Source organism: Bactrocera neohumeralis, chromosome 6, assembly GCF_024586455.1.
Source record: "Bactrocera neohumeralis isolate Rockhampton chromosome 6, APGP_CSIRO_Bneo_wtdbg2-racon-allhic-juicebox.fasta_v2, whole genome shotgun sequence".
Classification (NCBI taxonomy): Eukaryota; Metazoa; Arthropoda; class Insecta; order Diptera; family Tephritidae; genus Bactrocera; species Bactrocera neohumeralis.
The window spans coordinates 5,739,142-5,764,523 of record NC_065923.1 but is presented as its reverse complement, the minus strand read 5'-3'; the positions used below and the strand labels follow the sequence as shown (position 1 = coordinate 5,764,523).

The following is a 25,382-nucleotide window of genomic DNA, read 5'->3' as shown; positions in this document are numbered from 1 at the left end:
TAAGTATATTGGAATCGATGATGTAAAATATATGTGAACTTGGTGTACGCCTCGGTGAGCGGAAAATGAAACGCAAAATCGAGTTAGGACCCAACAGAACTGAGGGAAAATGGTCAAAACGCCGAAGGCTGGCAAACTTTTTTCTCAAACTTTTTGTTTGAAATTCAACTAATGGCAGGGCAAGCATACTAAAAAGCTATATTTGGCAGACAAGCGCACAGCGCTGCGCTTGATATACAGCAAATAAAGCCATGGCGAAATTCCGTACAATTTGTGCCAAGCACATCGCACCCAGCAGCAGCAACAGTAACAGCAACAATATCAATAACAACAACAATAGATCTATCAATATCGAAGCTATTTTGGAAAAAGCGGCTACAAGCTTTTCAGCAATGACATGAATGCTAACAATGCGCGGCCATGCTTCTTTGCTAGCGTGTGTGTGCGTGCACATTTTATGGGTGTGTTTGTGTGTGTGTGTCGGCATACACTCAAATATGTAGGCACAACACATGTTTGCGGCAAATTCGAATGATTGATTGTACAAATCGAGTGCAATGACTGAATGCCTGAATGGCGGTGTATGCGATTGAGCGCCAAAGAGAAATGAAGAAATGCCAAAATTAAATGATAATAAAAAGTCGGCCCTAAACATGTAATCCCTAGAAAAGAAAAAAGTCAGCAGCAAAGCAAAAAAGGGAAAAGAGACTACTAATGAAGTCTAATCTTCTATCTAAAAGAAACAAGCAATATTTTCACCCAAGACAAGTTGAACACAAAAGTTGAAATTGGTGGCAGGATGTTTCAAAGTTATACCATGTTCAGACCGACACTTAATACCAAGATTTTGGCTGTTGATTAGCTTATCCCACTAATCTTATAAGCTAAACAAGATTTCGCCATACCAAAATGACAGTTCTTAATCTCGTCTCCGAGATGATTTGAATCTAATCTACGTGAAAACTTTCTGTGCGACTCTGATTTAGCACCATCTACTTGTCAGCATTGGAAATCTATTACATTATCACAGCTGATTTAGACAATACAAAGAGAAAAAAATGTAAACAAACAAATGAATTAAACGCAATGAATCTGCATTCATCTGAAAATCGACTTCCCAAATAAAAAAATGGGTCCACTATTTCCATTATATGGAAGTCATTTAAAAGAAGATGGCTTTTATAACAAAATACCTACTATATAAAATTTTATATAAATACTCTTATGCGATGTGAATTCTTGAATAGCAAAAACATCTGTTTTATCATCTGTCCAACGGCAGTGAGAACGGGCTAGATTAGTGAAGAGATTAAATGTAATCTAATCACTTAAAACTTTTGGCATGAACATAGTATTAGGGTACTTTTACAACTTGCATTTAGAGTTGAAAGGATTGTAGTGTAGCTTTAATACGAAGATCATGAAGAGTAAGATCACTTTGGAGTCATAAAAGTTCACTGAAGTTTCTGGGATCCAACAAAAGCCCTCTGCTTGTTTAAAACATATTCCGGAAGTGGTGTTTTGAGGGCAAAGAAAAGGGTTAATACTGTTGACCTATCTAAATTCTTACATTATGTAAATCTAGGCAATTGAGCCTTGAAAAAACTGTGTCTATAACTACAGTATAGTAATTTTCCTTATTTGAACCATTCGACCTTTTCGATGAACTTCAGATCGGTAAAAAGGTTTCTATGCGGGAGCTTGTAAGAAAAATATTTTTGTTTTATATTTCCAATCAAATTCGGTTCTCAAAAAGCTCACTTCCTTCGGTTTCTCGGTTATTTCTGCTTTTAAATATATACCCTGCGGTTTTTATTTAACAAGTACTCCGCTTTTGAAGATGAATTATATTAAATACCGTTATTAAGATCCTTTCTGAGCATTGGTGATAATGGAAATTTGGTTGTCAAAAGATTGTCTGATAAATATTAATATTAAGCAACTCTTCTTATATACAAAACACCTTTATCTCACTCGAAATGTCAACTTACAGTTCGAATAGAAATTATTTGTGAGTTGGCAATGAAACTTCAATGTTCCTAGACTCATTAGTCTTTAGTTGATGCCTCAAAATGAATAGAGAATATGAGTCACTGATATAACATGAATTCACTTGCAATAATTTAAAAAGCATAAAAATGTCTTTATTTGCCCACAGCATAAGGCACTCATAGCTCTCGAATAATATAAATATAACAAAAGTATTGGCTTTTTTTGAAAAAGTTGTTTTTAATCACTTTTATGAATACTGAGATATGGCCTTATTTCATTCCTAGATACATATATGCAAATGTGTCCGCGAGTATCTTTAACCAAATCTGGTGCTAAAATACATCAGACTTTGCAAGATTGTCGTGTTGATTGAATTCAGTAATCGAAATCTTTCCACATCCACTGCAATCGGGCGTTGGGTATAAAAATCGCTAAGCCTCCGAGTCCATTTTCACAGCGGCACGAAAATGTCAGTAGTCACTGAAGTGTGTACAAATTTAGTTGTTTGCTTTAAAGTGTGTTAGCAGCAGCCCAAATGCGAGCACACACACACAAAAACCATCAAGTGGGCATATACACACAAACACACAAGCACACCGTTTGGCGGTTGAGGCGCAAATTAACTTAGCTGCCGAGACGTGTTAAAAACAAGGGCAAAAACAATGTTACAAAGAGCACACCGGGCAGCTGGTGGAGGGGCAGACGGGAGAAAAGGCAGCGGCAGCATAGAAATTACATTTCGCACTGCACAGCGCGTTGGTGTTTCTACACACAGAACCATACGCATGAACATATTGGCCGTGCTTTTATTTGTAGTTGGTGTTGTTGTGCTGCCGCGGCATTACAAACTGTTGGTTCTGCTGCAAGCTTGCAGTGAGGCGTGATGGCCTGCGTGTGCGCGCGCCTAAAAATATGCAAAGAATTTTAATGAGCTGCCAATGAACAAGCGAGTAAACAAACAAATTTTCGAATATTTCATCTAAAACGGTTTGTTGTTTTTGGCTGCAAAACAAAATTAAAGTGACAAAGCAAAAATCAAGATTATATCAAAATAAAAACCCTTAAAAAATGTTAGAATTTTTTGCGTGCATTGTTGATGTAGCGGTTGGAGTTAGACGAAAGTTATTTGGTTGTAAAATAAAATTCTCACATAACAAAGAGAAAAATTATTCTGCACTTAAGTCGTAAAGTACTTGTGTACAACGAGAAGATAAAAACACGCACACATACAAATATATTCTGATTCTGTTTTCTGTGAGCTTAAGTTTCTGTTTGAGTAATTTCGTCAATCAAATAATTCTGCTTTACAGCATATTCATTTAAAATTTATATATTTATGAGTCTCAGTCGATTTTTATTAGAAAATAAGTAGCAACAATGTTTTATATTTTTTAAAAATATATAATAGCAAGAGCGACGGGCGATGTGTGCATATTCTAGAGCTAAAATCAAATTAACAATCTTTAAAATTTTACTATCAAATCCACCTTCACTAAATATTTACAAAAATATAGTAAGCGATTGAGAACAGCAATATCTCAATTTTTCAAGGCACCTATTAAAAAATGTATAGCTTTAATCATGACCTGACAGAGTATATTGAAAATCTTAATTTGTTCAAGTTTTCAAACTCACTAATGCCATGGATGCGTTTGTATGGAAAACGGTTAGCATTATTTTTAACTATTTAAAGATCAAATGATGTGCTCTTGAACTCAGACCTTTGCATAAACGTAATAAGAATTTCCTTTTATTTAGAATATATTCTCAAATAACTTTCGATTTTACATTATTTAAAATTAAGTGTTTTGTGTAGAATAACCCATGTAAAATAACTAATTTCTTGCAGTTTTTTGTTTAACAAAAGTGTGTGTCCCATGAGCCATGCCTGTCTGCCTGTATAAACACGAACTAGTCCTTCAGTTTTAGAGATATTGATCTGAAATTTGCCCACGTTTTTTTCGCACCAAGAAGCTGTTCATTTGTCGGAACTGCCGATATCGAACCACCATAGTATATACCTCCACGAAATTTGACAGGAGTCATAGCAATCAACGAAGAAATTGTTCAAATTGGATCCATATTTTTATACCCTGAACAGGGTATATTAAGTTTGTCACGAAACCCAAAAGGAAGCGTCGGAGACCCTATAAAGTATATATATAAATTATCAGTATGTTGAGCTGAGTGGATTTAGCCATGTCCGTCTGTCTGTCTGTCCGTCCGTCTGTCTGTCTGTTTGTGAAGTCCTTCAGTTTTTAAGATATCGTTTTGAAATTTTGCAAACGTCATTTTCTCTTCAAGAAGTTGCTCATTTGTCGAAACTGCCGATATCGAACCACCATAGCATATAGCTGCCATAAAAACTGAGCGATCGGAAAAAAGTTCTTGTATGGAAAACTTTTGTATTTGACAAGATATATTCACGAAATTTGGTACAGATTATTTTCTAAAGCCACAATGTAATCTCCGAAAAAATTGTTCTGATCGGATTACTATAGCGAAGTTAACGTTTTTTCTTGTTTTATATCAGGTTTAATTCGCTAAACCTAACCTACTCCCAACTCGAGACTCTCCCACGGAACCACCAGATAAGGTATTACTTCGTGGGAGTGCCAAGGCATTTTACGTCTCCTCTATAGCATGGACGGACTGACGCCTGTTCTGCTGTAACTCTCTTAATTTTGTCATAATGGAAGTTGCCGCTTCGTGAACAGCTTTCCACTTGTCAGACGACTGACACATAAATGCAGTCAAATTCTTCATTTATGTTTTGAAACCAAGGATAATAGAAAAACACGTACACATTGAACAATGAAATCATTTGAAATTTGTTTAAGTAGCACCGAGGCACTCATGCCCGCTTAATATTTAGGGCAGGTGGAAATCCAGGTCCCCATGTTGTCTCGTTATCCACGTATGGATGTCAGGTATAAGTTTGTGGGTCTACCGTCCTTTGGTTGAGGTTTGCCACCGTTGCTGCCATATAATTAGGCTCTTCTTTCTCTCCTCTATTTTTTTGATTTCTGTAATTGGCGCTGACAGCTCATATAATCTCGAGAATTCGTCTCCCTGGATGTCTGTGGGCGGCATACTAGGTGGTACTTCAGCTGCTTCGCTGGATTTAGTTCGGAAAGCACTTGTTACTCTTATTGCTGGGAGTCTTTGCACCGCATTTATTGGTCTGGCATACGGTTTTATGTTTAGTGCCTGTATCCATACTGGAGCAGCATATATTATGTGTAACTGAACTCATCTTTTGCGATTAGAAGTCGACGGATGGAGTGCACACAACGTCTACGAGTATTTGCCATCATTCTTGATAAGGCTTTGTGAATCTTATTTCTTTATTTGCTATGTTTGCCAAGTGCTGCTTGAATTTCAGTTTGGAGTCCAATATTACCCCCAAATACTTCAACTGTGGCTGTGAAGTAAACGCATACTCTCCTATGGTAAGAGCTATTTTTTCATCAATTTTCCTGGTGCTTATGAGCAAAACCTCTGTCTTGGGCCAGTTCCAAACTCATGGAAGATGTAGTTTTTTTTTTTTTGTTGAATTCGTAGGACCCCATCATACACGAGACAGAACCTTGTTATTGCTGCCTTCGTTGGTGTCGTATATCAGCCTTCTATTAAAAAAAATCACTCATAACGATAGTTGTGAGGTACTGATGGGTACGTATTTCATATAGTGCTTCGAATATGTTTGCATTTATGCATTCTTCACATCCAGTGAAACTTGTAAATATATATTTCATCAAAAGTAAAAATAAAAAAGTCTGTAATTTTTGGTGCACTTTTATGTTTAAAAGTTTTAACTTAAAACATGTACAAAGAACGACTCGTGAACTTACAAAAAATGTTGCCTACATTTGGGCTCACCTCGTGCCAATTTTAATTAAGGCTTCGTTATTTCGAAACAGATGGTGTTAAATTAAAATTGGCGTGTTTTGTAACTTGTAAATGAAAAATATCAAATATTGAAAATAATATTGCCTTCATTTTGGGTCAGTTGAACAAATTTATTTGCGTATATTTCTATGGAACATAAGAAAATGTGTTGATGTGATGGAATTTTATTACACAAAATAATTTGCAGAATATTTTGAAAATAAATATTTTAATTCAATGAAAACATAACGGTTTTACTTTTATACTCGTATTTATTTATTTAGATAATTATTAATGCCTTAAATTCATTTCGATTGACGTGCTTTAAAAGTTCACGACCTCAAATATGTTTCGGCTTATTTATTTTGAGTTACCTTGGCGATATAAAGCAAATACAGTAAAATAAATACAAAAGCACAATATTTGTGTGTGTATAGTACATATGTGTGTGTGCCCACTTATTTAGGCTAAGACGAATGTGAGGCATTTGATTTCTGTAAGGACGAAAATAGTAGAAGTTAGCTAAATAACTGCAATGCTGCCCCAAAAATAGAAATAGCGGAGCAACATTGAGCAAACGCAGAGCAGAAACCGTTTTGACAGTTTGAAATTGAATACGAGCATAAGCAGTGGTAAGCGCGGTAAGCAGCAACAGCAAAGCACATAGTAACAGAGCCAAGTAGTTAGTCGCAAGATATGCACACGCACACATACATACATGCACCTGCCAGCGTGGAAAATCGTTACGCGCTATTTGTCTGAATAAATCGCATCAAATTCCACTTCCAAGGGCCACCGAGCGAACAATGCGGTACTACCGGGAGTGCGCCTTACCACAACGTTTCCTTTCACTTTCCACGGTGTGTCTTGCGGCATGGCTTGTGCGTATTCATGAGATACACGTATTTACGAGCTCAAACAACAAATCGTGTGTCACAAAGAGTTGTAACAAATATGACATTGTAATCTATTAAATGTGTGTCGGCACACACACACACACACTCATGTAGAGTAGGTTGAAACGAACATATGTGCTGGGTGGGCGCGCTTGTTGGTGGGGTGAGGTCGGGACTGGCGCGTGCAACAGCCAAATTGATGTCGTGTTACGCCGTTAGACGAGCTTTACTAGCTGCACGAGAGGTGGAGTGGGTACATGACGGCAGCAGAAACAATCTCACAGACGGAGTTAGGGGGCAGAGTGAGTAAGTGTCGGTGAGTGCAATACCGGCAACGGAAGCGGAAGCATAAAACGTGGACTATAAATTTAAGTGCTCCACGTCCTGCGACCCATGTGAGTCGGGAGCAGGGCATAGAGGAAAGGAAAAGCTGAAGAAAAATGTATGCAGCAGAAGCAGCGGTGGTGGCGGTTGCGGCGGCGGTGACTGCTTCGTCGAGGGTGACATAAAACGCTTACAGTTGCATCAGTCTGCGTCCCAGCCGAGCAGAGCGTGCTGCACAGCCCCGCAATCACCTGTAACCAGCAGTAGATAACTGCGTATATACCCAATACTGGCGCACTAATACATAGATGCACTATTGTACTATATACAATATATACATATATGTCCCTTTGCCTTTGCTGGCTCATGCACGCCAGCCCAACGCAGTGAATTATGGTCTGAAAGTGAAAGTTATTACCATCCAACAACCGAGCAGGTGACCCACGAACGATGCACACAAAAATGAATGCAAAAACGCTCCCGTAAAGAGTGAAAGCAGCAGCATTATTAAAAAGCGCGTATACGCCATGGTGCACACCTTCGACTACCAAGTGTATATTTGTGTATATGAGTGCTAGTATTTCTGTTTTTTTGTGGTTGGAGCGTACATGTTGCAAGCGTGAGTCTGCTTGTTTTCTTGTTAATGGGTCAATGCGACCGCAGCGTTTTTGTGGCAGCTGCAACGCAGTAATACAAATATAAACAAAAACACCACGAATAACGGAAAAACTTAAATGGAATAGTATTAGTATGTGTATGTAATGCGTATAAAGCGAAGATGCAGTAAAGGTTGTCCGAAAATACTAATACTCATTTCAATGAAAGTTAAACTAAAATCTGAGAGAAATCCTTAAATCAGATCTTTTATGAATTGTTTTGATATGAGAATTCGAGCCTTAAATAATGATACGAATTCTATCCCTTGCTTTAATTTCTATGGTTGGAGAACAGCTAACTAAGAAATAGTGAAACATAGCGTTCCCGAGAAAAGTGGGATATAATCCCACACTATAGAGAATCTTAGTTATTGTCTCTTTATATAAGGATTAGCACGCTATTATTTGCGTACGGCAAGATACGCTTTTCTCTGGTTATAGGGGTTCTGCAGGAGCATCGTTTGATTAGATGCAATGCGGCCACTTAAAATTTGTTACATGACCATTGTTCGCATTAGTCTGCAAGAAGCAGATGTAAGATCGTCTCAGCATATTCTTCTCACTTGCTTCACTTTGCGAAGCTAAGGTTTAAGCACATTGCTTTTTAATCTTTTATTCAGTCAGAAAAAGTATGTGGTGTTGATGTAATCCTTAGCTTCTTGTTATGCCCTCAGCTCTTTTTGCTTATAGAATTTTTACATGATTTCTACACAGAATATTTACTACGTTTCTACATAAAAAATTTATTGTTATCTAATACAAGGATTATTGAAAATTACCACAGTAACGATGTGCAGAAATCACTAATTTTTACTGGAGATATTTGATACCAAAATTCAGTGTAGCCTTTTGAATCTATGCCCGTCTGTTCATCCATCTCTAACAAGTTAATTGAAAAGCCCATGACCTGATACATAGATGGCGATACTAAAATGAAATCCATATGATTTTTAGTTAGTTCCAATATTCAAAAGGCGCCTGTATAAATTATAGCTGTCAGATCATTATTATAGCATTTTAAATGAAGCAGTTCCGTTACTGTGAGGAAAAAAAATTGAATCTGAAGATTTTCGTGTTAATAAAGTATTGCTTTTTTATAAAAAAAGTTTGCTTAGCTTAAATGGGCCGGAATGAGCTCCGAGGACGATGCAGGCAGTGGACGCCCTAAAGAGGTTGTTACCACCGAAAACATCAAAAAAGACCACAAAATAATTTCAGTTGATCGTAAAGTGAAGTTGTTCGAGATAGCAGACACTCCAAAGATATCAACTGAAAGTGTACATTAAATCATTGACCACTATTTGGGTATGAGTAAGTTCTGTGCAAAGTGGTTGTCGAGCGAGCTCACTTTTGACTAAAAACAACGGCAAGTTGGTGATTCGGAGCAGTGTTTGGAGATGTTCAAGCGTAATAAACCTGAGACTTTGCGTCAATATGTGGCAATGGATGAAATATGGCGCCATCATTTCATTCTGAAGTCCAATCGAATCAAGAGGTGATCGCCGAAACAGACGCCTGCTTTGAAGCAAACGCCAAATCGCCCTACAAAAATAGTATCGAAAAGTTGAAGGGTCCTTTGAAGGAGACTATGCTGTATAAAAAAAAAAACGATTTTTTGCAAAATAAAATGTTTTACTATGATAGGCGGGAGACTTTTCAGTTGACCTAAAAGATAAGCGAAGTAGTCGCTCAGTTTTTGAGATGTCGTTCTAAACTTTTTTAAACGTTCTTTTTTCTTTAAAATATATATTAAAATATCGGAACTCTTAAACATATTTTTTTTTGACGAGGTAGCTGGAAGCTCCAAAATATTGTTTAGCTCAAACAACCATAGCTTGCAGGTGCCTTAGAAAGGTCCTTAAATGAGATGGAAATTTTAGAAGAGATCTTGTTACATATATCATTTTATGGCACCTGTTAACAACCAAAGCTTCGGTGGAGCCGATATTAACGTTTTTCTTGCTTTTTCATATTGCTAATGATTGATTGTTCAAATTATATAATTTACGCTACAAGTTATATAATACGTCCTGTCTCTGTGAGTTATTTATTTACATATTTCTTATTTCTCAGGCTCCCGAAACACTATCAAAGATGTGAGGTGAAAAATAGTTAAGCACCACGTGTTTGCACAGCTGCATGAAGTTGCAATGAACAGTGAAACAAATACAACAACACAGCGTAATTAGTGCAAGTGTAAAGACCGGAGGCTGCCGAAAATGCTTGCCACTAGAAAATCCTTAATAAATTTCCGTGTCACCACCACCTCTTAAATGCACGCTAATAAGCCCAAAAAATGCGTTTTCCATTGCGACGCAACGCGAATGTCCTAGACACGCTCCTCACCGAGACTCTGCAAATATTGGTGGTGTTCAGCATAATGGGTTGGCCATTTAGTGGCATGCAACAGTGCGAAACCAAGGGCATGAGTGCGGAACGTGTACAAAACCAACAATTGAGTAAACAGCAGCAGCTGCAACAACAACAACAGCATCTAGAATTACATTACCTGCACCATCAGCAACACCACTACCCAAAACAACAACAGCAGCAAATGCAGAAGCTAGCGCCGCACACGCTCCAACAACACAACATGCAAACCATCGGTGGTGAACCTTCGCCGGGATTAGCATACCGACACGACAAAGTGGAATTAATGACCACAACTGTATCTTCAGCTAGAACCTCCCCTCAAACAGCATCCTCGTCGATGGCCTCGCCATCATGGTCATCATACTCGGCGGCGTCATCATCATCATCGCCATCATCATTAGACACGCATGACATGCACTTCGCTACACCAATAATTACAAAAAATTATCAACACAATAGGGCGCCCACAGGCGCTGCCGACGGCGACGCGGCGTATACGCAACCCATCACAACGATCACATTAACGGCTAACGAAGCCACTGCCCGTGCCACTGCCACCGCTCCGTTGATGAGTGTGAGCGCTGCAACTGGTGTGGGCGTTGAGCCTACGGACATGCGAATTTACCCAGCGCGGGCCTCCACGTGGGCCCTGCACGCGCTGCATCGGGTTTCAAAGGACACGCAACATAACGGCGTTTACGCACAGCTTCCGCCTGTCAATAGTGACAGCGCCAACGGTGAGTAACTGCTCGTTAAACACAATTTTCTTTTCTTTTTCTCATGTCGAGTTTTTCGTTGTTGTTATTGCTCGCTTTGGCCATGCGTTCAGCTGGCGGCCACTAATCACTCACATATTTCACGGTGAACTTAGGAGAAAGTGCGGATGGACCGATGCGAGACATTTGCTTTCGTTTGAGTAGAGGCACTAACTGGCACGTGCGTCCTTAGATCTTGTGTGCTTTGTTAGCGCTATCTACTTATATCCGTTTGCCCTATAATTCCTTAGTTGAATGTCATTTTGAAAAATTATCTGATTTAGCTTTGAGAATAACCTCCGCAATTGCACGAAATGCTGATAAAAAACGAAATTGAGTTTTTAAACGCCCACAAATGGTGGCATTTTTTAAATTTCATAAGCATATTTCCGAGAAGCCGCGTCTTTAATTAAACTGTTGCATATTCAAAGCGACAATCTTGAGCTTCACTTGCCAATTAGCGATAATTGCAAAGCAGGCCTCACCGGGAAGGAAACTCTGGGCTGTTTATTGTATATTTGCCTAAAAATAATTTTAGAAGAAAAGCTGAGAGAATTATGAAACGTTAATGATGCTGGCGCTGGCGATAAAGCGCTTAGAAAATATGAAATACGCGGATGGTTACGTGCATCTTAAATTCATATAATCAAGTAGTCCAACTATGGTATTGAATGTATATAATTTAGGTTTAGTTTTGGTTTCAAAAATAAGTTTTTCTTGCTTCCAAAAATAGGTAGGAATATTCGAGTTCAAAAAATATTAAACTTCTTGAAGAAATATGCTCAATAGAATTGTGTTGATGGATTTATTAATGGATTTTCCAAGGCATCTCTTGTATCTATTATCATAAATAAACCTTTCATCGAAAGATGATTCTGTTGAGTTATGGTCAGTTACTGAGCTCTTTGCCTTGGCTTGGAACAGATCATAGCAGGTGTGAAAGTCTAAACATTTTTTGAATTAAACAATTTTTACGGGATCGTCTCAGTGTGAAATTTTCGAAAAATCGATTTTTTTTGTTACATTATTGGATAGTATACACTGTAATGAACATTCTCTCAAATTTTGAAATCGAAATTCGAATGACGAGACAACTGCCTCGTTTTCGTTTTTCTCAGAATGTTGTTTTTCAAAACGGTTTCCACTCTTAAGGGAAGAGTTTTGAACATATCTAGTTCCAATTTGGAGAGAACATTTTTAACGTCATTCTCTATCGGGCTATGGAAGCACTTTTTTGAAATCTTCTTATTTTTTTTACGAAAAACTGTCGAAAAAAGGTCAAATTCGATACTTTTTGTTCAAACCGCCGCGATTTTGTCAAATTTCAAAAAAATAGTGACTTTCCTATATATTAAGAATGTTTTTGAAGTTTTTGTTTTTCGAACCTGATTATAATCTCCACTATAGTGTGCCACCTTTCCGTCAAAGAGAAGCCAATAATGAAAGAAATAATGCTGCCGTTCAGACTTGTGTTGAGGTCAATCCAAACTAGTCGGTTTAATGTTGTTCTGCACAACAGTGTGTCCCTCTCCGATGGCAACCTGACGAATTTAGCTGTTGGATTTGGACAAGAATTGAAAACGAGAGATTATTTGTTTCGACAGAAAATAGCCTTTCCATTGATAGCGGGCGCTGTAACACGATCTAAACCGACTTTTACTTCCTGGAATTTTATGACATCGACGCGCACTATCTCTATTTCCAACAAGACGATAAGCCACCTCATGTTCCACATCTAATCATGGACACGTAGCGTGCAAAGTTTGGCGATTCTTTAATTTCGAGAAATGACCCAGTCAAATGGCAACCAAAATCATGCGAATTAACGCATTCAGGTTATTTTCCCAGGGATATGTTAAATCAAAGGTTGGCATCAATCAAGTAAAAGCGCCTGAGCAGTTCGAAGATAACATTCAGCGCACTACATGCAGCCAAAATTCCAGCGGGTGGAGATATGCAAACGGAACCGTGGTAGCCATTTGGCCGACATTTTATTCAATGGCATAAAATTATCGGTATAAGACAAAAAAAAATTATTATTTTCAGTAAGTGTTTTGTTTCATTTCAACTTCACGTCGTTCTTTTTGTCGTTTATTTAAGATTACATAATAAAATTTTTGAAGAAAAAAATTAAATATTTTTCGAGTCCCATGTGAACTCCGACTGTGCGAAGAATGAATGCTCCACCTCTTTTAATGAAATCGAAAAAAATTTGTTCTGCAATATTTTATCCGTAAAAAAAATTACAATATAACGGGATGATGTTGGATAATGTTGGAAAAAAATTACAAAATAACGGGGTTTGAAAAAAAACAAGTTTACGCAAAATATTTTCCTATTTTGGCTGCCAAATTCCGATTTTTTACCAGAACTGATCAAAACTATCAAGTCAGTGTAGGGCACTATATACAGAACATGTAAAAAAAGAGTGATCACCGAGTAATCAATGAAAAAAATTTAAAAATATAGTCTTGAGAAAATTTGAAACTTGTCGAAATATGTATGAGAAAAGAATTTCAATATTTTTGAATTTCACACTAGAGCTGTTATAACTCAGAGAGTTCACACCATTTGAGACCTGCTTCAAAGATGAGCGGTGTTCGGAATACTTTCTTTATGCCAATCGCTCACTCTCAAAGACTTCTTAAACATCACTTAGTTAAAATATGTTAGAAGCTGAACATCGAAATCTCTGTTAAACTTAAGTTTTCCATTAAATCGAATCAAAATTAGGTACACAAAAAACTGAAAGCTGCTAGCGTTTGAGTAAAGTCGAGTTCAACTCTCCGAGTAATGCGATTGACCGATATGCTTTAACCGCATTAAGACACAGTCACACATACACACACTACATACATACAATTAAAAGCTTACGTGCAATTACATATTTATGAAGTTAACTCTTAATTCAGTCTTGACCAATTCCTTTTGATTCAATTAAGAGCAGACCCCGCAACGCAACGGCGGCCTCTTCATTTACTTACTCACTCAGCTGAGGCTGAAGAATCCTGTGGTTCGAACTTACTCGTAAAAGTTTTTGCCAATGTTAGCATGCTTTAGGTGATTTACTTATTGCCGTTGAACAAACATTCGGAATTTTATGTGCGAGCATGTAAGTCGACGACTACTCATGGAAGTTCGAAGCAAAACTTTTTCCGGCTAAATCGCAAGTGGAAAAAACAAACATTTAACAGTTTTCAATTAACTTTTGTTGAAATTGAATTGATTGGTGGGCGGTAAGGGGCGGATGGGGTGGTAGGAGTGATGATCCCAAATATGGTGATGTTGGTGTTTGTTGGTTGTTGTTGTTGTTGTTGTACAGCTTCAACTTTCTTATTTGAGTTTAAAGGGGTGTGAAATTAGTAAAGGAAGAGGTTGTTGACATTATTTGAAAACGGGAAATGTGTCAGCGTCTGAACGCTCACGCAGAAGCCGGAGGGTTAGACGTCTTTACGTACGTAAAATATTTTACACTTACATACAAACAGTATGTTTGTGATAGTAGAATCGAGTGCTTTTCGCAATTAACCGACATTTATTCATTGGTAAGAAAGCACGCATTAGGATGGGTCGAAAGTGAAGGAAAAAAACTTCAGATAGTGAGAAGTGAGGAAAGGCTTAAAGATTGAGTGTAAAATGTTTTTGAGCGATTAAAAGCTTACTTTTGAAAATTATTTAAACAAAATCTGACAAAATGAAGTGATGTCTTTTGTATAATAATAATAATGTAGTCGTAAAACTTTTTTCTTTCGAAATTGTACTTAAGAACTACTTGGGATTAGAACCAATTTGAGGCATTATTTAAAAGACTCGTTCTATCATTGAAATAAATTTAATAACTTGAAATTTCTTCGAAAATTTCTTGAAAATATTTTTCAAAAGATGGTTCTAGCCAACCAAGTGATCAAATTTGATCCGGACTGGTCCTTGTAAAAGGCCCTGAGTACCCTACATTCATCAAAGAAATCAAATTTGCTGACGAGACGTTCGTTTAACAATATGACGTCGAAACTGTCCAACAATCTATCGAATGGTGTTCGAAAAATGAGTCGAAACCGAAAAAACCAAAATTGGTTGTAGGCACTGAAGGCCAGATAACAAGCTGGTATTGGCTCAGCAGCCTCTTTTGAAGACGATAATAAATATTTGTGCTAATTGTCGTGAAAATGTAATTTTATTTGTCTGTCCGGGTTAATTTTGATCAGATGATATAATGAGAAGAATAACTGTTAAAAAAAAAAATTCTTTAAGTATTTTCTTCTCAAAAATTTCTTTTTAATTATATAACCAATCTATCGATACAATTCACGGTGGACTGAGTGCCCAATTGTTCCACAAAATCTTACTTCACGTAATTTAACATGCTTGCTCAAGTTTTAGATAAACGTGAAACTTTTTTATCCGTGCGCGGAAACTTTGAAGGCCGCAAAAGAGCGTGAATAAGATCATAAAAAGTTGTACGCCCAAAGCTGCGGCACAATGACGAAAAGTTTAAATGCTATGCGGCGCCCGTAAGCCTTATTAATGCCTGCACACACATATGCTTACACATACTTCCACATAAACGAACTACTAAATGCTGAGCGGCGTTCACAAATGTGACACACACCTCTATACATGTGCATGAATCACAAGGTACCCAGCAGGAAAAAGGCAACAAATAAAATATATTTTTCCAATTAAGAAAAGAAAACCATAAATGAACATGAGAAACTGTCGATTATCTTGAGAAAACCTATCAGACAAAAAACAAATGTGGCAAAAAAATTAAATAATATTTTTAATGACAAAATCTCAAAAGTATGGCAACACTAATATAAAATTAGTAACTATAACTATAAAAGAACTATATTAAAAATGAAAAAAATATATATATGAACAAAAGCCACCGAAAGCAACAGCGCATCATTGTCTGATTTCCTACTGGGCTGGCACTAGAATACTCTTACTAAATATACTTGCATTCATCCAATTTGGAACGGAATCAAGCGCTCGAAAACGAACAAATGTATGCCCTTCCACTCCGATTACCTCTTGCGCCAGCGACATTTAAATACTCCAAAAGTTTTCAGCCCAACTTCCGCTTCGTACTGTCTTGCGCCTCCGGCAGTGGCAACGTCCCACCGTCACCCAACACACTTATCACTTTGTCATTGTCATATGCTGCTGCTGACACACACACACTCGCATGCAGGCATTGTGAGCAGCGCCGCTAAAATCCGCATCCGCGCGACGACTGCTCGCAATTTTCCGGCGAGCATCGCTTCATTTATTCATACGGCCACTTAGCCGACATGCGTTTGCGATTGCTGCGTCCATCACCCCCTTTGCCCCTTGCCTCATATTTCTGCCGCTTCCGCACACATATTTATTCATTGCTTCCCCATCAGCAAGTCTTCGCGTCTATCTGTCTGTCCAACTGACATTTATTTGTTGATATGACTGTCCATCTTCCGCTTTTCTTCTGTCAGCCATCTCATCTCGTGCGCCTACCCGTTTTATTTGTTTCTGCGCCTTTATCATTATTAATGCCGACGATTTGGTGTTTCGCCTGCCCAGCGTGTGAATTGCTCTGGCTTTGGCTCTCATTTGACTCCGCTAATGGAAATTCTCCACATCATCTTCTTGGTTGTTGCTGTTTATTCCTTTATTTGTATTTCATTTCATTTTTATTTTTGTAGAATGTGTGCGGTTGTGCGTAATGATGGCAGCTTCCTTTGAATGTTATTCATCGTCGCCTACACTTGTGCTTTTGTGTTATAAATATTCGCATTTCATCAAATTAGATTTCCTACTCACGCAACGAATTTGAGAGACATACATACATACATACATATCTTGTGTGCTCGTGTAAATAATATTATATCGGAAATAGATTTGCTCAATGTCGCGTGTGCCCGATTACGTACAGTGTATTTAGTCAGCTTTGTATTCAAAACAACATTTCAAATTAATTACTTTTCCGTTAAGCACCGGAGTGCTAAGACTTTTATGCCGTTGTACTTCTGAGTTTTTCTGACTCGAAAAACTTATCAAATCAACATTCCGCATAATTTAATGAAATCAGCCTTAGACCTTAAATTTTTAATCTGATGCCGTAGTTGTTGTTGTAACGGGTACCTAATCCTCGTTAGGATGGTAAGGATTAGATAAGTGTTCATCGACGTCATCCAACGGTAGGTCCAAGAAACGTGCTGTTACCACGAGGTCGGACCAAAGGGAGAGGGGTGTCAGATGAGTAAGGTTAGTGGGGCGTGCAAAGAGACGGTCAGAGTTATGAGGATACTCATTGCACGCAGGATAAATATTCGATATGTGTGGGTGTATTCTGGATAAGTAGGAGTTTAACCTGCTACAGTATCTAGAACGAAGCTGCGCAAGGGTCAATCTCGTTTTTCGTGGCAACTCGAGCTCTTCGTCTGCAATGGGTGGTGGTTTGACTCCAAGTTCGCCATTCACTGAGAGGGAGTCGGTAAAGCTGTTGATGGCTTCACTGTGAATGGCGGTCAGTGCTTGTCGGAAGTTAGTTCCGTCCGAAGTCTGGTCGACGCATTGTTTGATGTCGTCGACGTAGTTGAAAAATGACCTTTTGATGCTCCTAGGAGGCGGTTCCGCTCCAAACAGGTGACTGGAAGGATGATCCCAGTAGGAACTGCTTGGAAAGGAGTTTATTATGCTCTTTAACTGGGAGCATACGGACCTCACTATGCAAGTGTTCGATAGGATGCAACAAGAGGCATCCTGCCTTATTTCGGAGTGCAGTGTTCTAACAAGTCTGGAGCTTTCTCGTTTGCGTTTCATTGCAATGTTTTAGATGCCCGGTATTATTGGCTTATTAATCTTAAAACCAGAAACTTTAGAATATTCTTTAACTTATATCGGTCTCTAAGTTCCAAATTGCATGACGTAGATTATATAGTTTTTCTTCGTTAGGTATCATGAACCGTCAATACCTGCCTTACTATATATTTTCCGGGAAGTTTCAAACAATTAAATATGAAACACTGAGAAGGTTTCAAAGCCTTTCAACATTGTCACTGATGGAACACTAGACTGTTACAAAAGACCAAATGAACGATGATTGAAATAAAATACTAATACTAATTTGTGTGAATTTTACTTCGGTGAAATATATAAAGTGTCCTTAAATGAGTTTTGTGATGAAAATACTGCAGAGCGAGAAAACTAATCCAAAAAGAACGCATTGCTCGTGCACATTTGTGATTTATGTCCTACTATATATATGAGAACATAAGCAGCAATCATATATTTCTTAATTGAAAAAATCGCTAAAGTGACGTCAATGAGTCTATAATATAATATGACACTTCGCAAAATGATTGCCCTCACACATGGCGTTCACATTTGTCTTCCATGACTCAATGCTGGGTGGTGCTTTATTGAGAAACACGTGTTTTCCATGCGGGTGGTATTTATATAGTATTAAAAGGAGGCTGCAAAAAAGGAAGGCGATATTTCAGCGACACCTTACAAATTGCATTCATTACAATAACACAGTTCAATTAATACGCCGCAATTTATTTTCAAATTCAAATATAACACACATGGGCACAGCTGGGGCATATGCCACGCCTTTGCCGTTATTAATGCTGCTCTTATCACTCATTCGCATTGAAAATTAGCGGATCACATGAGTAGGTAAGCTGATAAGGAAATATGTGAGTACTGTGGGCCAAAAATAGTAAGACTTTTTAGTTTAAAATTCGCGCGAAAATCCAAACGTAGAAATATTTTTTTTCTGGGTTGGTATGACTGTCAGTGACATCTTTGACAACAAATAAGTTTCATTAAATTTTGTGTGCGGAAACATTCAGAATGTTGGAAAAGGCCTTCGGTGATAATTGTTTGTCGCGAGCAAGTGTTTTTGATTGGTACAAATATTCAAAGAGGATCGAAAATTCGTTTAAAACGAACCACGTTCAGGAAACCCATTTTGAAAGATCAACTTGAACTACTAAATTTTATCGAAAAACAGCGTCGCGTGAACTTCTGTAAAACAATGCTTACCAACTACAGGAATGTCATGAAACGTATTATTACTGGAGTACGTCTTGGATCTATGCTTACGACTCGGAAAAAGACGATCAATCAGCTGATTATTGCGGCAAAGATGAGCCGTAGCGAAAAAAATCACGTCAAAGCGGTTCAAAAACCAGGGTTGTGTTGACAGTTTTCTGAGATTATCAAGGTGTGGTGCATTCCGAATTTCTTTCGACCGACCAAACTGCCAACAAGGAATACTATTTGAGTGTTATGCGTCGTTTGCGAGAAGCTATTCGTAAAAGGAGGCCAGAATTATGGACCGACAACACTTTGTTTTTGCACCACGTGATGCACCGTCGCATACTATATTGATGCTTCGTGAGTTTGTCGTGAAATTTTCATACAATATCTTGCCGCAACCATCATTTTCGCCTGATTTAGCTCCTTGTGACTTCTGGCTGTTCAGTTAGCTCAAAGGAACGCTCCGGGGAACTCGTTTTGAAGGCTATACGGAAGATTGGCATTAACAACTCTTTCGAGGATTGGATAATACATTGGCACAAGGGAATGGGGTCCAAGGGGGATTACTTTGAAAAGAACGCCGTAGATTTTGAATCCTAACAAAGTCTTACTGTTCTTTGCTGATAATTACTCATATATACCATATATTACATTTATGTTCTTATATATTAATATATTAAGTAGTACAGATGGTTCTGAAGGTTACCTTAATTGGCTGAAATCACTTATTTTTTTGTTTATTAATCAAATCGACATTTATAATATGAATACCCCACTGGTCGTGTCGCCTATATATTTGAAGAGACTGATATTTGTTATAAAGGCTCACAATGTATAGTATATCTCTAAAATATTAATCAGGATTTTCAGTATTATGGGGAGATATTGATTTTCCAAAAATCGTCACAAAAATAATTGTGAAATTACTCAACCAAAGTGAAATATATTTAGTCCAGATTACGACTTCTCACTATTCTATTTCACCATATTTATAGATTCCGAAAAGTAACTGCTTATAATCTGTCCAATCATCATATGAGTATATCAGAAATCCACACCTTCGAATTATTATTATTTCTGTCGCATTTCAAAGCGTATACCACGCGCCAACCATGGCATACCACCACTATCACCGAGAACAAATGTAAATTGAAAATAACAGACAAAAAATACACAAAGCAACGAGAAATCTAAAACAAAAATCAACGCACGACCAAACAGCCTGTAAATCATGCGAATTCTAAAAATTATGCTGTTTTTTCATTGCTGGTTGGCAACGCACGCTCTCCACACTCCATTCACCATAAATGCGGCGGTAAATCAAGACAATGTGCACAGACACTTATCCTTCTGGGCTTTATCGTGTTTGCCTTTGATTTGCAGCCGTCACTGCGATTTTAGAAAAGAACACAGAGCAACAACAATCGGCAGCAACAACAAACGGCACCGTCAAGTGTGTTGTCTGGGCCACTTTTGGCGCTTTTGTTTTTGTTTCTTGTACAATTTCGCATTTCCATTCATTTCGAACAAACGCCTACAATTTATTTGCATTATGCGTGTCAGTCTCTGTGTGTGTGTGTGTGTGCGATTGCCGTCTTTCAACGAAAAAACGCAAAATACATGCAAGCCCATCATTCAAGCGGCGGCGCGCGTGTGTTTGTGCATCACTTGAGTTATCATGCGAATTTCATATTTTCGCCGTTGCCTTTGTCGTTGCCTCTCTGCTTCGGCTTTAAAATGCGCTCATAAATATTTCATGCATTCATTATGTGCAATCATTATTATTGCCGCTGCTCCTTCGCCGCTCGCCGTGACTGTAGCCATAACGCACAGCTGCTACCGACGCTGTTGCCTACGCCACGGAGCATGTGTTGCGTATACGCAGCGGCGGCCGCAGGTGTACACATGTTCGGCAACCGCAAAACCAGGAAAAAGTTGCAATAATAGAAAAAACGCAGTAAATTTGTGCACTTAAGCAGTGTGTGTGTCAGTGCGCGCTTGTTGGTTGTCAAACAACATCGAGGCATGTTTCTATGGGGCGAAAAAACAATAAAAAAGTAGAGGAACAATCACAGCAGTAAATTAAAATAATTTGTTATGTGCGTAATATCGCCATTGTTTATTGAAAATTGACTGCTCTCACCATTATTTGAATGTTAATTATGTTTGCTTCGCTGCAACGTCGCTGCGTTGTTGTCGTTTGTTGCTGTTTGCTGCCTTTAATTGCTTTGTTTGTTTATTCGCTTTATTGCATTCGCAAATAATTTGTTTTAGCTGAAAATGTGCATATTTAACGGCACATTGCAAATACTGTTTGCATTTATTAAATTCTCAAATTCGGCACAGGGTTGCATTTCGAGCGAGAACTAAACACAAGCAATACGCGTCCACTAAATGCGTTGGTATTGATTTTAATCAACCAATATCGTTAATTTAGTCGCATTTGTTTGCGCCTCAGATGGAATTAGTATGTGCTAAATAATATTGCGAAGCCAATTGAGTGATGTATTGCCAGTTGCGAGTGCAAAAAGTAGGTCATTCCATTATGCAATGCGAGGCAATTAATTTTAATTGATATATTTGCTCTTTATGGGCCAACTAATATTAATAATAATTTAATTATTACTAGTTTCGCTGTGAAAAAAACTGAAACACTAACAAAATAGAAACGTGGAGCGATATAATTGCACATTTAATCCGATTTTAATATTTCTGGCAATTAGCAATTTGTCAATGATCAACATAATATATACATTTTAATTATAGTCGCACTTTATGCAAAAACCAAATTTATGCCAACAAGTAGAACTGAAATACTATTTTTTAAATAAATTCTATGTTTTTCTTTCCGTGCTTCTTTTTGCTTTAATAATTTTGTAATTTAATTTGTGATTCATTTAATTATTTTAGCTTTGCTTTGTAATTCAAATTCATTTGCTCTTGTGTTTTATAAAAAAAAATTTACTTCCAACTTTATGCTTGAAAATGTGGCATTTTAGCTGAGAAAAATTTGCTATTTTACCAATTATATAAGAATTGAAAAAGCTTTTCCGATGAAGAAAAAAATTTCATGAAAATTTATATTAAATTTTTGTTTAATTTCGCACGGCATCTCAGAATGATATTACATTGTTTTCTATTTTGTTGTAATTTTTTTTGTTGATTTAAAGTCTCCAATAGTTAGTGTTTGAAATCATTTGAATTGACTCAATTGCCAACTACAGACTAAATTTTTCCGCTTCCCAATTGATGTACTTGTGCTGAAGATGGCGGGTGACTCGTAGCAGCACTGTCTTCTTATCTCTCACAACTTCACTATAACATTTCCATATTCACATTACGAATCAATCGCTTTAGTAGCAGCTTTCAATGTTTCAGACTACTCTATTAACAGGTCAATTGAGAAGTCCGCGGCTTACCATAGTGAAACATACACACAATTTGTATACAGCATGGTTCCCTAATAGAACGTTACGCCGTTTACAGCGACCTTTCAAATTTTCGGTACTATTTTTGTAGAACGATTTGTCCTTTGCTTCAAAATAGGCCTCAGCTTCTGCCCAGCAAGCGTTCTTTTGAGATCTGAAAACAGGAAATGGTCGCTGGGGGACAGATATGGAAGCCCTATTCTTGGATTTTCGCCGTCGTTTGCTTTGATATGTGCCACGGTGCATTGTCTTGGTGAAACAGCACTTACTTGTGCTTCAAAGGCAGCCGTTTTGCAATCAACGACCAAAACTACTATAATGAAACTCAACTGACATTTCTTAAAAATATTTTTTGAGAAGGTTAGATATATAGTACCTATTGAGATTTATAGGTGGAACGCAACGAAGGTAAAATATCCCTGTCATAAAAATAAATAATGTCTTTTTAGAATAGAAATGTATCAAATTGATTTTAATATCAGAAAAAAATTATTTGATATATTACAAAAATATAAATTTTACATAATAATATATGCAAATTTACTCGACTGTTTAGCGGCTTATGTAAGCAGCAAAATATTTTTTTCAATGCAAGCGAACATAATATTTACTTGCTTCTTCTCTTGTTTCCTTATGTTAGCTATCTCTCCCCAAAGCTACACAATTTGCATCTCGACAATTATTCCAACTATAAAAATAGAAAACAATTCGCACAACTGAAACTCAAACTCATCAACGTCAGCAATAGATATTCCAAGTTCGAAATGTCACTCAGCCAACAATTTTCTTGTTAACTCCATACGGGCCATTAAGTCAATTACCCTCCAGACAGTAATTTCATACTATACAAAAACTAAAAGAATAACAAGGAACAAAAGTGAATAGAAAAACATGAAAATTACGCAAAACATATTGCAAAAGCATAACAGATGTCTTTTTTCCAAACATAATTGATGCAAAAACAAGCCTGGTGGCGTTGGCGGAAAACACAGATGGATGACCTCTTTCCCATAGACAGTAACGCACTTTTGTAGGTACTAAGAAAATGAAGTAGAGATCCTGGAATTTGCAATTGTATTTTCCCATTTTCTAAATAATTACATTCGTTATCTATTGAGTGCGGGAGGCAAAACAAATTTATCGCTTGTGCGTTGGCAGGTGAAATTGCTGCTTTTCGAATTAGCTTTCCTATGTGGCCATAAAAAGTAGTCATTAAGTGCCAAATTGTGTCTATTTGCCAAATGAGAGATCATTTCAATACTCTGAATGAGTAAACAAATTATTATTAGAGGAAAAAGTGTGAGCCATAATTATATAGGAATTGTATTTTTACGGATTGCAGATCGTATACTTGGTAAGAAGAAATTATGGTGTGAATAGCTGTTTACTTGCGGTATTTTCATAAGACTCTCACATTCTTTACATATTCGCATATTTGTATAAAAATAATTGTTTTGCAATCTTTCAGGACAGAATTTTTGTGTAGACAGTTTTTACTATATTAGTCGTTTAAAAAATTTAGTCTACTTTTAGGGTTACATATAAAATTTATGGGTAAAGACACACACCAGTTTAGAAAATCGCATGGTTTGGTTTGAGGCCAGACTTAAAATTATTTGCTACCAAAATTTTTTTTTAGAAATTGGGCTGGATTTTATTTTTGAGAACTGTTATAAAAAATCGTTGTCTGTTATTCTACGGTGTATATATTTACATATATTCATATGTTTGCTAAAATGCATATTAAATTCTAAAAAAAGAGAGTTGTCACCTTTACAAAAATTGTTGGATATTTTCACACACTTTTGCCTGCGTTTCTGAAACCATCGAATGTGAAACCATCGAATGTGTAGTTGACAAATTCTTAAAGATATACATATTTCCAAATTTTTAAGAAATTTTTTAAATTCAGAACAGAAAAAAATGAAAAAGCGATTATCAGAAATTATAATTTAATTTATAAATATGTACCGTTTCTGGTCAGCTACAAGTATTTCCCCTCCAGTTTGTGTTACACGAAATTGTATATCAAAAAAACTTTGTCATACAAATGAACTGATTATGCAGATTAGAAAGGGCAACAACAACAAAAATGCAAATGGGCTACACCAAGATACACTTCTTAGTTTTCCTTAGAAATCTGAAGAAGCCCACTTCACACACTTTCTTGTGCGCTGTAAATACTTTGCTGTTTTCTTTCAACAAGCGCCACACGAGACGTTTAGTCCTTCTCCCATTTCAAAGGGTTAATTTTATATGGTAATCCGCATATTTTTAACATAAATGTTACAATCATTAAATCACCATCAAGATGGTCAGTAAATGTGACACCACCATAGCTACGCCTGCTCCTCCATGCATGTATGTGTGTGAGTATGGATGAGCTTAGCGTTAGTTAAGTATGCGCCACAGCCTTTTCAGTGAGGCCCATAGAAATACAAATACTCACACACATACATTTGCACTGTTGGGTTTCATTTATGCTGTTGAACATTTCACTCTCATCCGCTTTATTAGCCTTGACTATGTGTGTGTGTGTGTGTGTGTAGTTGCAGTTTTTTGTGGCACTGAAGCCATTTATGTAGTTTCGCCCATTGCCGTGCGCAGTTGCTCCCCGGCAAGCCTCTCAACTGTTGGTTACTTTGCGCTTACTCTAATATTCTAATACTTTCATCTGTATTTTCTCGTTGCTTCATGCTTTTTTATTATTTTTCTATTTGCTTTTTTGTTTTACTTACTTTTGCCTTGGCTTGCTCACGTGTTGCACGCAACTTTAGCCTGCTGATTTTATTCCACACAGATTAAGCCTTTTTTGTGCGATTTTCTCCCAACACACACACACACACGTATGTAGTGTTGTGACCTTCGTTTAATCCATTTGCTGAGCACACAGGCAAATGGCTCGGACGGAGTCTCGGCATATTACGGCAAACTATTGGCTAGGATTAGCCAACTCGATTGCGCTCTACTATGTATGCTTGTGTATGTCCATGTCCCAACCTGGCATTCTTTCTTTTCTCTGCAACAAAGTATGCGAAAGTA

The 25,382-nt window shown here is 37.3% G+C and overlaps 1 protein-coding gene across 1 annotated transcript in view; it reads left to right on the top strand.

Moving 5' to 3' along the window:
* Positions 1-25,382, top strand: part of LOC126763051 (dual specificity protein kinase splA) — a 100,050-nt gene that overhangs the window by 6,218 nt on the left and 68,450 nt on the right. The window contains exon 2 of the mRNA XM_050480229.1: positions 9,833-10,869. Coding sequence (XP_050336186.1) covers positions 10,056-10,869 — 814 coding nt within the window. The 5' untranslated portion in view covers positions 9,833-10,055. The remainder of the gene's footprint in view (positions 1-9,832; positions 10,870-25,382) is intronic.